The sequence below is a fragment of the Hyalella azteca genome, unplaced genomic scaffold (genome assembly GCF_000764305.2).
Source record: "Hyalella azteca isolate HAZT.00-mixed unplaced genomic scaffold, Hazt_2.0.2 contig5353, whole genome shotgun sequence".
NCBI lineage: Eukaryota > Metazoa > Arthropoda > Malacostraca > Amphipoda > Hyalellidae > Hyalella > Hyalella azteca.
In genome coordinates, this window is record NW_025935547.1 from 31,769 (window position 1) to 48,349 (window position 16,581).

The window sequence follows — 16,581 nt, forward strand, 5'->3', positions numbered from 1 at the left end:
ATTAAGTATGAAGGTTTGAAGTCTCTGAAATTGGAAAAAAATGCAATGGGAACGAATGAAAATAATATTAGGCATTCACAAATGTGTTGATGTGAACGCATGGATGTAAGGAACATTTTCTATAAATTTCTTTGTCTTCCATAGAAGTAGAGTAAATATTGTTCTGTAAAATTTTAACATTAAATGGTGAATGTTTCTCAAGTGAATAAAACTGGAATTTTGTAATTGACGAATGGAAACAATAGAAGAAAATGAAACCTGTGATTTCTCGCATGATATTGGTTGGATAAAATTTTCGAGAAATCACGTAATACATACAGACAGTAAAGTCACAGCTGGAACTGGGAAACCCTCGGTCGAAGAAGAAATAATTTTATTAGCCTACTTATGTTAGAATGAAATATTTCAGGTGGTATCATTTTTTCACTTAGATACTAACATCTAAAGACTCGGGACGAATAAATAAGTTATTTAAAATTTAAAGTGATATTGGAGTCAAAAACATATACGATTCTGGCTCTCTTTTGTGTGGACAAGTACGCTCGTTTGATGAGCTTATTAGATAATGATTTTAAACCTGTTACAACAACTTTAATTCTAAATTTGAACAGAGAGAATATGAATAAATTTGATCCAATTGAATTGATTGGTTGATATAACAATCGATTTTTACCTTCAGCCTTGAAAAAGTGCGTAATCATGTCGCTGGGCGGTCCATATCCAGCTCCGTTAACAGCCACCACTTCAATGGAGTAGTTGAGGCAGGATTCCAGTCCTGTTGCTTCGTAAAACGTGTCTTGGGAAATAACATCAACAGAGATGCTTTCTTTTGAGTTATTCATGAATACGACGTAACTTTTTATGATGCCATTCGCAGCTACCGGGGCGTCCCACTCCACCAGCAAAGAAGTCTGATCGTAGTCCGTGGCTCTCACGTTTTGAGGTGCACTTGGTGCTGTGTTTTTAGTAACAGTGGAGAANCGTTTGATGATCTTATCAGATGATGATTTTAAACCTGTTACAACAACTTTAATTCTAAATTTGAACAGAGAATATGAATAAATTTGATCCAATTGAATTGATTGACTGATATAACAATCGATTTTTACCTTCAGCCTTGAAAAAGTGCGTAATCATGTCGCTGGGCGGTCCATATCCAGCCCCGTTAACAGCCACCACTTCGATGGAGTAGTTGAGGCAGGATTCGAGTCCTGTTGCTTCGTAAAACGTGTCTTGGGAAATCACATCAACAGAGATGCTTTCTTTTGAGTTATTCATGAATACGACGTAACTTTTTATGATGCCATTCGCAGCTACCGGGGCGTCCCACTCCACCAGCAAAGAAGTCTGATCGTAGTCCGTGGCTCTCACGTTTTGAGGTGCACTTGGTGCTGTGTTTTTAGTAACAGTGGACAACAATTAACAAATTAGGAGATAACAACTTGTGGTTTTCTTATAAAGTTGGAAATCGATAACGATTTGAAACCAAACAATATATATAATTTTCATGTTGGGTCTGTGCAAGCAGTGAAGTTTATTCCATGTGATCACACTATTATTTTCCGAGTTTTAAACAAGTTTCAATAAATTCTAAAAATTAGAAAGACAAATCAATAATTTATCATACGTAAGAAGATGATTGAACAAATATACTATTTCAACCATACATGAAAAGTTCTGTAGTTGTAAGAATCGAGCTTTAATTTCTGACATAAAAATACTTCCTTTTCAAACTTACATTACTTAAAAAGACGCTTTACAGTACAGTTTATTTACCTCTCTCTGGCGATGTACATACAGTAGTTCCATTGTCGCTTGTGACATTATAATGGACAGCGGACACTGAAAAAAAGTAATCTGCATACGGTAGATAGTCGCTGAATTCTATTTTATGTTCTGTTGTTATAATTGGCAGTCCTGAGCCGGCAAAATCTGAACTCCAGCGACTCTGGGCGGTCCAGGAAACATTGAACTTCGACGTTGGGCAGTCGTTCATTGGGTCTTGCCACGAGAAAATCCAGATATCTTCATTTTGTTCACTGATCGAACAGGACAGTTGCTTCGGAGGCAGAGTTTCTATGCGGAGAAAAGGATTTATTTTTATAAGTCATCTGAAATAATGGCAAAAAGGAAATAAGATATAGAGCCTTAAGAGTTGGTTTCACACGGCAATACATGAAAAAATTCCATTTTATGTAACCATTGCGGGACACTATCTTTATTTTAGAATATGAATATTGTTTATATAGGTACTTATGTTCTCATATGATATTAACAATTTAACTTTCATGACATCGAAAACATTTTATTGTATTACTATTTTTTTAATTATTTTTGGACTATCACTTAAATTGCTTGGCCGCAAGTTAGAATGACTAAGCATTTTAGTAACTCGATGAACAAAGTCAATTCTATTTCCAAACCATCGAAAGACACCTGCATTTTTTATATATACAAGCTGAAAATATAAACTTTTGCTTCTTCTTTCTAGGATTTATTTCCCATTAAGTGATACCCAAAACTTCAACACCATCTTTCGTTTTTTGACGTGGTCGTTGAGTATTGAAAGAAGAATTGGAATAGAAAAACTCCACTATATATACTGCACCAATTATCATGTTAACTTTAAAAAACCATCGTAACGAAATGAAACCATAGCAACAAATTAATAATGAAAGGATGCAGAACAACTAGAAGCACTTTAGTGGTAATGGATGCCTTTGGTAAACATTAATTATATTTATGACTCAGTATATACAATATCTTGAACCGTTTTAAAGCTTCAGGCATGCCAATGATCAAGGAAAGGATGTCACTCTGACCGAAACGTGATTCTGAATAAATATTATTACCTCTTATATTCGTAACATTCTTCAAACTAACCATCAGGTCCTGTATATTCCTTCTCTAGCGCGCCTTCGTAGTAATATGAATCTGTTTCATATCCCAGGGGAATTATGGTGAGCTCCAGGTCATATGGAGTACAGACATCCAAACCCGTGATGTTGTAGAACACGACCGAATTTCCTCGACCTTCGTCCAGCTGGTCCATAAAGCTTGTGTCTCTTTCAACTTCTTTTTCGTACCAGAAATTCTTGCCGTTTAATTTACTCTGTAAATTCAACGGAGAAAAGGCTTCTCCATTAAATTTTGAAGCAATGGCATTATTTTTGCCGTATTTTTTCGAATAATCGAGCACGGAATCAGCGGACTTTTCAGCCATTTTTGTAGTCGCTTGCAAACAATCTCGTGTATCTAGCGTTGACCCGTGAATGATGTCCAAGCTGCAATACTGAATTTCATCATTCGGATACACTTCCCATTGAACTTCAAGTGCTGTTGCATATCGCGTCGTTACCGTAAAGTCTAACGAAAAAATGATAATGATTAAAACATAATGAAATCCTGTAAATTAATTGTTTGCATTGAATTACGTCAATAAAGTATTTGTATATGATTGGGGTGTCGTGTATCAAAATTATGATCAAAAGACTAATAAGGGAATTAATAAAAGTTTTTAAGTCAATCTTCAGGGCCAGGGTTATTCAAGCAGCACGCGAATGAAAGCGTGAGATCTAATTCTACAATAATTTTCCTGGTGTTATTTAGAATTAAGATTCCAAATAATTATGTGTGACAGAATATTTTTCTAAAAAACTTACTAGCATCTACGGCCTGGACCTTGGTATGACCAATAGTTTTTCCAGAAGTCGGAAGACCGGCTACCTTTACATTAAAAAAATTATGTTACTTTGATAAATAGAAATGAGTATTGAAAGTAAGTCTAGTGCAGATATTAAAATCAGGACTCAGAAGAATATTCAATGACGAGCTTGATCCTTGTAAATCAGATTTTGTAAATGTTCGCGAGATTTTAGAGTATAATATTTAAATTAATTTAGATTAAGATTTAAAAATGAAAATTAGTATAAATAATTTTTTTGCGTTTAATTTAGTTTAATAAAGTGAGTTTTAGAACTAATTGCGCATGAAAAACGCAACATTTAGTTATTAAAATGTTCTTTTAGGATGATTTCTTAACAAAAATTGTTAATGCTTGAAGTTTTACCAAAGCAAATTCATTTGATTTTTGCTGTGGAAGACAATGTTAGAATCTTCAATGTTTTAATACACCTCAAAATGAGTTTATTATTCAAGTTTGATGGTCTATTTAATGTATTATCACATAATTACTGAAATTTTTAAATATCTTAGCCATATTATGAATTTTGAAACATCTACTTTACAATTATTTTCCTGAAGAATTTTTGCAAATATCAAATCACGATCCCTCTGATTTACTACATTACTGTGAAATGAAATCAGGAACCTCATAATTTATCCGGAGCTTTTTAAATGCTATTTCCATGTATTTATGTCTCATGTTTATCAATAACTAATCAATAATTGCCTATATTACTCACTCCGTCAGCTGGAAAAACGCTGGTTCCTGCCAGACAAACCAGGCACGGAAATATCCACGCTATGTCGTTCATTTTAGCCATCCTGGAAGGGTAAACATATATTACAATATTCAATATATGATGAAACCAATGCGTAAAATTCTTGAAAAATATTAAACATAAGTTAAATATATATGTGTTGTACTATGTTCAACGCATGAAGTCAAGGTGTACAATTGTCGAACAATTTTCAACAAACAGCTTCACTGCTCAAGAGAAGCTCCACTGCTAGAGAGAAGCTTCACTGCTAAAGAGAAGCTCCACTGCTAAAGAGAAGCTCTACAGCTAAAGAGAAGCTCCACTGCTAAAGAGAAGCTCTACAGCTAAAGAGAAGCTCCACTGCTAAAGAGAAGCTCCACTGATAAAGAGAAGTTCCACTGCTAAAGAGAAGCTCCACTGCTAAAGAGAAGCTCCACTGCTGAAGAGAAGCTCCACTGCTAGAGAGTAGCTTCACTGCTCAATAGAAGCTCCACTGCTAAAGAGAAGCTCCACTGCTAAAGAGAAGCTCCACTGCTAAAGAGAAGCTGCTCTGCTAAAGAGAAGCTCTACAGCTGAAGAGAAGCTCCACTGCTAAAGAGAAGCTGCACTGCTAAAGAGAAGCTGCACTGCTGAAGAGAAGCTCCACTGCTCAAGAGAAGCTCCACTGCTCAAGAGAAGCTCCACTGCTAAAGAGAAGCTGCACTGCTAAAGAGAAGCTGCACTGCTGAAGAGAAGCTCCACTGCTAAAGAGAAGCTCCACTGCTCAGGAGAAGCTCCACTGCTTTAGAGAAACTCCACTGCTCAAGTGAAACTCCACTGCTCAGTCTCTGCTGCTCATCACTGTTTGCAAATGCGCAGTGCATGTCAATTCTCGGAAATAATCATCAGTAGAAGAACACTCTCGATGATGGTTTCTGTGAACTGATAAGATTTATCATATGTTGATAGGCACGTGCATAATTTATGCTTCATTAGCACAAGATTAACTGCATGTTTGTTTGATCTCATTCATGTCACTTCAAGAATAATCGGTATTGTTTATTAATATTTTTACCGATTGAGTCATGACAGGAAAGATTGAAAAACGTGTTACAGGTTACGAAAAACTTTTCACGTGAAGCTCTGAAATTTAAGCTAATGAGCTTAGAAAATTAATGTATGAATAAAAAATCATAACACCATCACCCAAGCAACGATGGTGGAACTTAATATTAATTAATGTTTGTTAGAGCGACAAAATTAACTTCTATCTAAATGAAAAGAAACATCAAAATTAGCTTCACTTTGGGTAGAAACGGAATCTAAAAAGATTGCCTCTATAACATATCTTAGTATCTTTGTCAATTTATTTATAGACTCCCATCTGATTAAACTCTATATACACTTTGGCAAACATTTCTTGTCACATCAACTTTTGCACTCAGAGAAATACATTGTCTAAATATTGACACTTATATACGTCTTAAATATAAGTAATATTACCTGACAGAATTTGAATTTTTTCTTGAGGAATATACAATTCTTAAAAGGACAATATGCTTGTAGATTGCCGTAAGAAATCAATTTCACTATTGTTACCATACATATTAATAGCATATATTATATGTACATATTCTACGTATTATTTTAACAGCATCATGTTACGCTCACCTTCCTGATAAGCAGGGATGCCACTCTGTTAACATCATCGTTCAATAAATAGTCAATTGGCTTTGGTTATGAATAATTTTTGAAAGTCGTTCTAGCGTCTGTATAGTTGGTTTACAATGAAATAACATAAAAAATCAAAATATTGCCCCATAAGCATAGCGTGTTTTAATATCAATTATTTGTTCTAAAGCTAATATGTTTCTTCAAATTCTAGTATGGGAAACTGCGGTATTCAAATTGGATTAACACCAAAGGTTACAGTTTGGTTAAACTTACAGTTTAGTTAGCGCACACATGAAATAGTAACGAAAAACCTCTGAAATTTATTTCTCCAACAATTATGAGACAGATGCTGTATAAAGCCTCCAAGACAATAAAACGATATGGAAATTATCACGAAATTGACTTTGGTATAAGAATGATAATACGGTTGTCGCTTTTCCGATTTCATGTCTTTTTGATATGTACTGAATGACTGCTGAGCACGTTAGAGAACCTTTTAATATTTAGAAAACTATGTAATGGATGATATTCCCGGTTAGAAATGCTGACCACATTAAAGAATCTTTTAATATTCAGAAAATTTGAACTGTTGATATTTCCGGTTAGAAATCGACATTAGTGTTCATTTAGAAGCTTACACTATATATGAACTAAATACATAAACAACTGATTTCTCTAACACGCAATTACTACAGCCACTTCAGCGCTGTAAAATTTACCTATACCTCGAGTTTGGTTGGTATCCCTGTCTATTTGGGGCAATTATCGGTTAATTACCTAATTCAAAATCAACTGAACTCACTTACCTGAAATTAATATCGCCACTGCGTACTTGAAAAATTATTTTATTATTTTGTTATTTTAGCTTGGGACATCAGTTTTGGGTTGAAAATTAATTCTTTGGCTGGTAGTTGCTTTGCTGGTTATTATATTTTATCACCCTCGAGATAAATATGTATGTGGCCAGCGAAGTTCATAAAAGGGCAATAAATTTAATTTGTCTACTGAAATCTGAGAAGACTGAGTAGTTTATTCTATTTCATGTTACTTTTACACAATTGTATTGCATAAATAAGTAATATTGAAAACCACAACGTTACTTCGTTTTATTTGATGGCGTGGCTATTATTGGCTACCATCATAAGAACTCTTCATTATTTATTGGTGCTAAAAAATAAATTTTCCCTGAACTTGTTCGGTATTTCGAAATCTGAACGAAAAATGTTTTTCCCTTTTTTCATTTTCCAAAATGAAAAAAATTAACTTTTTTTCATTTGCTACAATTGAAGATCCGCGCTGACTTTCCCTGTTGATAACGATTTGTCATATTTTTCTAAATAAATTTAATTTGCCAAGTAAAATGCAATGGAAATTTTACCCTGTATGTCCGATTTTTGCCTTGAATGTCATGCAAATCGGAATATGTACCCCGATAAATGAGAATACACGCTAAACTATGACAGAATTATTGCGTTATTTTGATAAATATGATGAAAGTCATGCAGTCAAATGCCTAAAATGCAAAATTTTACTGAAACAATATCGACTTTATATTAGCGTTATAATTATGATGTCAATGCATGACCGACCCTATGTGATGGAAAGATCGATGTCTTCTGAGCCATGGTTGAACTGATACAAGGTTGACCCACGCGCAGCTGCGCCTTGCGGATGTCATTTGTTATTCCACCCGTGATGTCAATATTTCATGTTACTTTTACACAATTGTATTGCATAAATAAGTAATATTGAAAACCACAACGTTACTTCGTTTTATTTGATGGCGTGGCTATTATTGGCTACCATCATAAGAACTCTTCATTATTTATTGGTGCTAAAAAATAAATTTTCCCTGAACTTGTTCGGTATTTCGAAATCTGAACGAAAAATGTTTTTCCCTTTTTTCATTTTCCAAAATGAAAAAAATTAACTTTTTTTCATTTGCTACAATTGAAGATCCGCGCTGACTCTCCCTGTTGATAACGATTTGTCATATTTTTCTAAATAAATTTAATTTGCCAAGTAAAATGCAATGGAAATTTTACCCTGTATGTCCGATTTTTGCCTTGAATGTCATGCAAATCGGAATATGTACCCCGATAAATGAGAATACACGCTAAACTATGACAGAATTATTGCGTTATTTTGATAAATATGATGAAAGTCATGCAGTCAAATGCCTAAAATGCAAAATTTTACTGAAACAATATCGACTTTATATTAGCGTTATAATTATGATGTCAATGCATGACCGACCCTATGTGATGGAAAGATCGATGTCTTCTGAGCCATGGTTGAACTGATACAAGGTTGACCCACGCGCAGCTGCGCCTTGCGGATGTCATTTGTTATTCCACCCGTGATGTCAACTTGCTCGTTGTGACGTCATCTTTTGACGTCACCGTGTGATTCAAACTGATTTGTAACACCTGTAATGCTTATATAAGACTAGTTGCAGTAAATAGATTTTTTTGGCCATTTTAATGCGGTAAATTTTTTTCGTGGTGGAACTAATACAAGGTTTTCCCTAGTGCAGCTGCGCCTTGCGGATGTCATTTGTTATTACAACTGTGACGTCACCTTGGCTCTTGTGACGTTAAACTTATTTATAACGCAGGTTTTGCTTACAATAATTATTTAAATTATTTTAAGCAAAATAATTACTAATTAGTCATTATTTAATAATTGAAAAAAATTAATAATTTTTAGTAATTAAATTTTCTTGGGGTATGTTGATGAGGTCAATTTTTTTAAAGCTTTCAATATGACATAAAAACAATGTGTTGATCTATAATATTTACATTTTGTGCCCACAGTGACGTCACTCTAAAGATGCGCAGAACGGCGAAAAATCGTCATCACCGTGGGTCAACCTTCCATTAGTTTAACCATCTTCTGAGCCATCAGCATACCGTTGCATCAATGTATGCAAACAGCCATTTTTTTCGTATGTGTGGACAATGTTAATTCTGGATTCAAATTATAAATACATTTGATCCTTTCTATCATGTTCAAATTTTGATGTGCAAACTAACATACATCCCATGTTTTGCATTATATACCTGAGCCAGAAGCTGAACAAGTCTGTTCATGCTTTACGTACCTCTATCAAAATTCAGGGACCGCCCAGGCTTCGGCCGAATAGTCGCTACACTCGGCGCAAAGTTATTCTGTGTCGATCTGCTTGACCATTCGATCGAAATGAGTTTCTGGTCAGAATCTCCTGTCTGACTATTTTTTCGCCTGAGAGTATGACAAGGGTTGGCCCGAGCCGAGTCATATCGAGCTAGCAAGCTGTCCAGAGGCTGCTCTTGGAACCCTGAGCCGAAGCGGTCAAAGAGAATCTGATTCAAGTGCGGTCCGAGTCCTAGGCGACTCTAATGTAGGGTCGCGCACGCCTTTTTTTTTGTTAGAGGCGTGTCTAATCTATACAATATACTGTACCTACAAGTCTGTACCTGTACAATACTAGCGCATTGTACCTGCCAGTACAATACGAGAGTTAAAAAAAACGAAATTCTATATATTTTCCAGATGAAAGCAAACAAATCAGATCTGTGGCACTTGTCTCTTTATTATCAAAACTACATTTTACTAGTAGGATACTTTTTCATTCCCTCGGAAGGTTATGAACGGCTTGGTAGGGTGGTCACAGTTTTTGGTGCTGAATACTCGCCTTCGCCAAAACCGTTGATTGCGGCCACCTCCACCTCATAGCTCGTGCCAGAAAGAATTTTTTCCGCTACATTCACTTGTGTTGTGGACCCGTCAACAAACTCGTGTAGGCTCTGACCGTTGTCCCCAGTGAGTGAAATGATGTAGCTTTGGATCAAACCGTTCGCTTCCTCAGGCGGCGACCATTTCACATAGACCGAAGAAACCGTGGCAGAAAGCTCGGTAATTGACGGTGGGCTGCTCTCTGTAGAACGTAGCATCACTATATAAGTTTAAGCATTTTACTATGCAATTATGAGAGTTCGATTAATAATAGCATTTTAATATATAAGTTTATTTGAGGCGAAACCCTAATGTTACCTCGAAAAACAAAAATATATATTAAAAATAGAACTCGATTGGCTCAAAATCTTACAAACTTGATAATCCACAGTTTTTATTTTTCCCTTTAAAATTACAAATTAACAATACTAACTTCGTTAAACTGAGTTATGAACATGCAAAACAAATAAAAATCCAATCAAAATGCAATAGCTCCTATAAAGTTGTTTACTTAGAAAAACTAAGCACTACATTAAAATGAACTTACTTGTGTCACTTGAATTTACGGCGCATCCACTCTCTAAGCTAAAATCTGCTGTTGCTACAATGATATTGTACTCCGTCCCGGGGTAGAAATCCGTCGCAGGCAGGTCATAGTGGTTCACATTCACGGTTGTCTCATCACTCCTAGTCTCGTTTTTCCAGGGAATATAAAGACTGTACCATACTTCATACGAAGACTCTTTACAATCACGATAAATTGGGTTCCATTGAGTGTAAACTCCCGATGAGTTGACATGGCAAACTATAAACTCAAGGTTTGAAGTCCCTGAAATTGAAAATAATGCAATGAGAAAATTACTTATCGAGAAAATTTTAAAATGTTAGAGATTGCAAAAATGCGTTAATGCGAAAGCATGGATATGAGGAACATTTCCTATAAAATTATATTTGTTTGTTGTCGGGTAGTAGACAAAGTTTTGTTCTGAATTAATCAAAACCATGTGGTTAGTGTTTCTGAAATGAATAAAACGAAAATTTCGCAGGAGACGAATAAAAACAATAAGAAAAAGTTTAAAACTTGTGGTCTATTAGTATTCCGTGGATTTAAGTTCCAGAGAAATCATGTAACGCAGAAGGTAACAACTTGAAATTGGAAACAATTGAATAAACAGTATATTTTTATTAGCCTACTTATGTTGAAACGAAGTATTTCAGGTAATATCATTTTTTCATATCAGTACTAACTCGAATTGATAAGATGAATAGATTCATTTAATTTCAAAAATAATACTGTAGTAATAAATGTAAGATTTTGTCTCTCATTTGAGTGGTCATGTACGCTCGTTTAGTACAGTTATCTGGAAGAAATTGTAGATTAAATGTTAAAGTTAAGTCTATGTTCGAATTGAATGAAAAATGCTGCTAGTTTGTGTATTAACATTCTGCAATACAACACAAATGGAATTCCTCGGCTAGGAAAGTAAGATCTCCACTCGAATTTTTCGTCGCTAAAGTTTGTTTCAAGTGGAGCATTTACCGAGATGACAAAGAAGATGATTTATGAACCTTTAAAATTAATTTTAGTATATTCGCCTACAGAATAAAAATTTGATTTTATTGATATTAATTGAATTGATTGATTAAAATAAAAACTGATTGTTACCTCCACTTTCGTATAAATGCGTAATCATATCGCTGGGCGGTCCATATCCAGCTCCGTTAACAGCCACCACTTCGATGGAGTAGTTGAGGCAGGATTCGAGTCCTGTTGCTTCGTAAAACGTGTCTTGGGAAATCACATCAACAGAGATGCTTTCTTTTGAGTTATTCATGAATACGACGTAACTTTTTATGATGCCATTCGCAGCTACCGGGGCGTCCCACTCAACCAGCAAAGAAGTCTGATCGTGGCCCGTGGCTCTCACATTTTGAGGTGCACTTGGTGCTGTGTTTTTAGTAACAGTGGAGAACAATTAACAAATTAGGAGATAATAACGTATAGTTTATTTCTATAGTCGAAAATCGAGAACGGTTTTGAAACTCAAAAACAAATATAACTATAAGGTTGGGACGATGCAAGCAGTAAAATATGCTCAAGATGACCACACTATGAATTTCCAAAATTTGAATAAAAAAACGAAATTACTGCAAATTTTCAAGAAGTTTAAAATAGGAACAAGAAAACTGTATAATTTCACATCCATAAGAATTAATTATGTAGTTGCAAAAATCGAATTGTAGTCACTGAAATAAAAATACTTCTTTTTCACATATAAACAATAGAGCTTACAATATTTCTTACTAACCTTTTTCAGGTGATGTGCATACAATACTTCCATTGGCACTAGTGACATCACCGTAGTCGGCAGATACTGCGAAATGGTAATCTGCGTACGCTAGAAAGTCGATAAATTGTTCTTGGTGTTCTATGGTGACATAAGACATGCTGGCAACCGCTGAACTCCAGCGACTCTGGGCGGTCCAAGCAACATTGAACTTCGACGTTGGGCATTCGTTCATTGGGTCTTGCCATGAGAAAATCCAGATATCTTCATTTTGTTCGCTGATCGAACAGGACAGTTGCTTCGGAGGCAGAGTTTCTATGCGGAGAAGAGGATTTATTTTCATGAGTCATACGAAATAATGACAAAAATTAAATAAGAAATATAGAAACTTAAAATTTTAGTTTGAAGTCGAACAGGTTACTGATCGAACAGGACAGTTGCTTCGGAGGCAGAGTTTCTATGCGGAGGAAACGATTCTCTTTCATAAATCATATGGAATAATAATAACAATGAAATAAACTATTACCACATGAGATTTTCCTTTAACACCGTCACGGCCAATTCACAAGTATTAATTTTGTAACTTAATGAAGAGACTAAATTCTGTTTCCAAATATTAAAGGACACGGGCATTTTGGTAAATCCAACTGGATGAAATAATATTTTGATGCTGTGTTCAGGAGGCTATATCCTTTAAGTGACAAACTAAACTTTATTAGCGCCTCTCGTTTTTTGACATGGTCAGTGTGTATTAAATATACAAATAAAATGAAGCACAAATTTCATTCAATACTGCACCAATTCTTATGCTAATTTTAAATAGCCATCATAAAAAGTGAAGAGTATACATGTATGTATAGATAATAATTAAACAATCACGAGATCATTATGGGTATTTTAACAATAATGGATGCCTTTAATAAACATTAATTGTTACTCTGCATAATATCAGGATCCATATGAAGCTGTCAGGTATAATAATTGAATAAAGGCATGATGTCACACTGACTGAAACATCAACCTAATTAAATATATTAATACCTGTTTTTAACAAAACATTCTCCAAACTAACCATCAGGTCCTGTGTTTTCCTGCTCTAGCGAGTCACGGTAGTAATATGAATCTGTGTCATTTGTATTAAATCCAATGGGAACAACGATGAGCTGCAGGTCGTATGAAGTACAGGCATCCAAACCCGTGATGTTGTAGAACACGACCGAATTTTCTCGACCTTCTTCTAGCTGATCCATAAAGTTTGTTTTCCTTTCAACATCTCCTTTGTAATTTAAATCCTTGCCTTTCATTTGAGTTTGCAAACTCAAAGGGGCGAAGTCTTCTTCGTTCGACGATCGAGCAACAGCTTTATTTCTGCCGTATTTTTTAGTATAATCGAACACGGAATCTTGGAACTTTTCGCTAGTTTGTCGAGACGGTTGCAAACAATCTCTGACATCCTGCGTTGACCCGTAGAATATAGTCAACAAGCACTCCTGTATCAGTTCATTTGAATTCACTTCCCACTGCACTTCAAGTCTTGTCGCATAACGTGCCGTTACTTTCAAGTCTGCAGAAAAATTCATAATCTTTATAACATTAGGAATTTTATAAGATTAATTGCCTGAATGAATGACGCCATTAAGGTATTTGCAGTAAATTTCAGTGTCATGTCCCAAAATCATGATAAAATAACTGATTAGATGAAGAAAATATCCAACTAAGCAAAGGTTCAGAACCTAAATACAAAATCCACTGATATTCATTTAGCTCGCTAATGGAAATGTGTGCCTCTGATATGTTCAAAAAGTGTTATTATTATTGAGAGAATTATTTTCATCATGAATATAAATTCGACAGCGATATAAGTGTTCTACCATCATTTCTAGTCATGTTCACTCGAACAGTTGACGCTACATAACGACTTACTTGCATCTACGACCTGCGCCTTGGTAAGCCCACCAGTTGCTCCAGGTAACGGAACACCGGCTCCCTTTCCATGGAGAAATGAACGTGAGATGTAAGTATGTAAGTTTTAGAAGTAAGTATTGGATATAAGCTTTAGAAGTATTGTAAATATTGGAAGTTAATTTTAGAAGCAAGTATAGAAGTAAGTATTGGATGTAAGTTTTAGAAGGATTGGATATAAGCTTTAGAAGTATCGTAAATATTGGAAGTTAGTTTTAGAAGCAAGTATAGAAGTAAGTATTAGAATTAAGTTTTAGAAGTATTGTAATTATTGGAAGTTAGTTTTAGAAGCAAGTACAGAAGTAACTATTGGATATAAGTTTTAGAAGTATTGTAAGTATTGGAAGCGAGTATTGAAAGCAAGTATTAGAAGTAAGTATTAGAAAGAAATATTGAATGTAAGTATTGGAAGTAAGCTTTGAATGTAAGGATTGGCCGTGAATATTGAATGCAAGTATTTCAAGTAAGCTTTAGAAGTAGGTATTGTATGTAGGTATTGGATGTAGGTATTGGATGTAGGTATTGGATGTAGGTATTGGATGTAGGTATTGGATGTAGGTATTGGATGTAGGTATTGGAAGTAAGTATTGGATGTAGGTATTGGATGTAGGTATTGGATGTAGGTATTGGATGTAGGTATTGGATGTAGGTATTGGAAGTAGGTATTGGATGTAGGTATTGGATGTAGGTATTGGATGTAGGTATTGGATGTAGGTATTGGATGTAGGTATTGGATGTAGGTATTGGATGTAGGTATTGGAAGTAGGTATTGGATGTAGGTATTGGATGTAGGTATTGGATGTAGGTATTGGATGTAGGTATTGGATGTAGGTATTGGAAGTAGGTATTGGAAGTGTGTATTAGAAGTAAGTATTGAAAGTAACAGTAAGTATTGGAAGAAAATTTAGTAGTAAGATTGGTGATAATTTTCTCAGGGGCTCAAAAGAATATTTACTCACGAGCTTGTTCCTCCTCTTCAGAATAATATCGTCATGTATAACATTTTAAATTGTTTAAAAGTGGAATTAAAAACTGGGGCGTATATAATGTTTACGAGATTTTAGGGTATAATTTTTCAAATAATGAACAAAATTAAAATGTCACATGAATTTTTTGCTGTAGTAAACTTTTTGGAATATATTATAAATGTCAAAACTCAAAACTTTCAACAAAATGACAAGGTTTTAAGTAAAATGAAATTCGATCGTGGAAATCAACTTATGAACAAATGAATCAGACTCGAAAAATTGTTCATGATAATTTAATTTACATTTTTACATTTGAAATGTTCCGTTAACTTCATTAACGTAAAAAATTAATTCTGTAAATTTTACCGCAACAAATTTCTTTGATTTGATCTTGATTGAGGAAGACAATGTTTGTATTTCCTAGACTAAAATAAGGCTAAAGCTGTGCTAATAACTCAAGTTTGCTAATTTATTTCGTTTACTTGAAAAAAAATGTGTTAAATATGTGAAATATTCACTTTAATACTTGTTAACAGATGCATTTTCTGCGATATTTTAACCATCCATGACTTACTATGTAAATGTGAAAATAAATAAGAAACCTCATAATTTATTAAAATTTTAATCCTTAATTGATCACGTAACTCACCCCTTTAACTCGAGGAACGCTGGTCACTGCAAGCCAAACTAGGCACGGAAATATCCACGCAACTTTGTTCATTTTAGCCATCCTGGAGGTGAAGAAAAGTATATTATACTCAGTATAAGTCAAGGTGTAGAATAATTAATTAATATTCAACATAAGACGCCAAAGAATACAACTGTTGGACAGTGTTCAACACATGAAGTCATAATACATAAGTGATCTCATGCATATATCATATACACACATGACGCACAACACGTGAAGTCAAGTGAATGCACCCATAAAATTTGGTGCACTAAGATGTGATGGGATAGCGTTAAATTATTTAATAATAGTAATAATAAAAATATATAGATAATAATGATATAATTAACAATAACAATAATAGTATATTGATAAAATAATTATCAGAATAATAATGATTTTAATAGCAATATTAAGAGACGCATAAGTTTTCCAGGAAAGCACTGCTGTTCATCACTGCTCGCAAGACTAATGGTCGAAGGCGGCCAATAGAAGCGATAATGCTGATTGTTTCTGAGAACTGATAACATTTATCACATGTTGATAGGCACCTGCATATTGCACACTCTATTATTTCAAGATTTACTGAGTATTTGTTAGATCTCATTTTTGTTATATCAAGAATGATCGATATTGTTCATTAATTGACCTGAACATATGTTACAAGAAAAAACACGTAACAGGCGATAAAAAATTACAAATGTAAGCCTCTATAAGCTAAAGGGTGATTCTATACTAAAAAACAAATAGTGAAGAAACTTATTGTGAACTAATGTACTACTTAGTTAAAAGAGAGAAATGCACTTCTCCAAAATGATCGGAACATCAAAATAGACTTCTTTTCTGGTAGAAATGATGTATAACAAAATTTACCTTTCCAA

General features: G+C 34.4%; 2 protein-coding genes across 2 annotated transcripts; both read right to left on the minus strand.

Moving 5' to 3' along the window:
• Positions 1 to 1,035: 1,035 nt before the first annotated feature.
• On the minus strand, positions 1,036 to 4,506 carry LOC108668319. The gene is made up of 5 exons (XM_018155508.2): positions 4,425 to 4,506; positions 3,663 to 3,726; positions 2,884 to 3,366; positions 1,777 to 2,076; positions 1,036 to 1,391 (listed from the first exon to the last, which is right to left on the minus strand). Exons 1-5 carry the CDS (start codon positions 4,503 to 4,505, stop codon positions 1,036 to 1,038), a joined length of 1,284 nt encoding a protein of 427 aa, XP_018010997.1. The 5' UTR covers position 4,506.
• A 5,143-nt stretch (positions 4,507 to 9,649) lies between these two features.
• On the minus strand, positions 9,650 to 15,760 carry LOC108668320 (phosphatidylinositol phosphatase PTPRQ). The gene is made up of 7 exons (XM_018155509.2): positions 15,680 to 15,760; positions 14,024 to 14,087; positions 13,173 to 13,664; positions 12,122 to 12,415; positions 11,479 to 11,760; positions 10,360 to 10,641; positions 9,650 to 10,014 (listed from the first exon to the last, which is right to left on the minus strand). The coding sequence occupies exons 1-7, from the start codon at positions 15,758 to 15,760 to the stop codon at positions 9,722 to 9,724; spliced, it is 1,788 nt and encodes a 595-aa protein (XP_018010998.1). The 3' UTR covers positions 9,650 to 9,721.
• Between the last annotated feature and the right edge of the window lie 821 nt (positions 15,761 to 16,581).

Bases quoted from the DNA above. Each gene is read 5' to 3' on its own strand.
- LOC108668319 (XM_018155508.2), bottom strand. From the start codon at position 4,505: ATGGCTAAAATGAACGACATAGCGTGGATATTTCCGTGCCTGGTTTGT. The intron at 2,077-2,883 runs GTTAGTTTGAAG...TTCTCCGCATAG, and splicing joins GGAATATACAGGACCTGATG to AAACTCTGCCTCCGAAGCAA. The intron at 1,392-1,776 runs GTAAATAAACTG...CTAAAAACACAG, and splicing joins ATGTACATCGCCAGAGAGAG to CACCAAGTGCACCTCAAAAC.
- LOC108668320 (XM_018155509.2), bottom strand. From the start codon at position 15,760: ATGGCTAAAATGAACAAAGTTGCGTGGATATTTCCGTGCCTAGTTTGG. The intron at 11,761-12,121 runs GTTAGTAAGAAA...CTAAAAACACAG, and splicing joins ATGCACATCACCTGAAAAAG to CACCAAGTGCACCTCAAAAT. The intron at 10,015-10,359 runs GTAAGTTCATTT...TACGTTCTACAG, and splicing joins CGTAAATTCAAGTGACACAA to AGAGCAGCCCACCGTCAATT.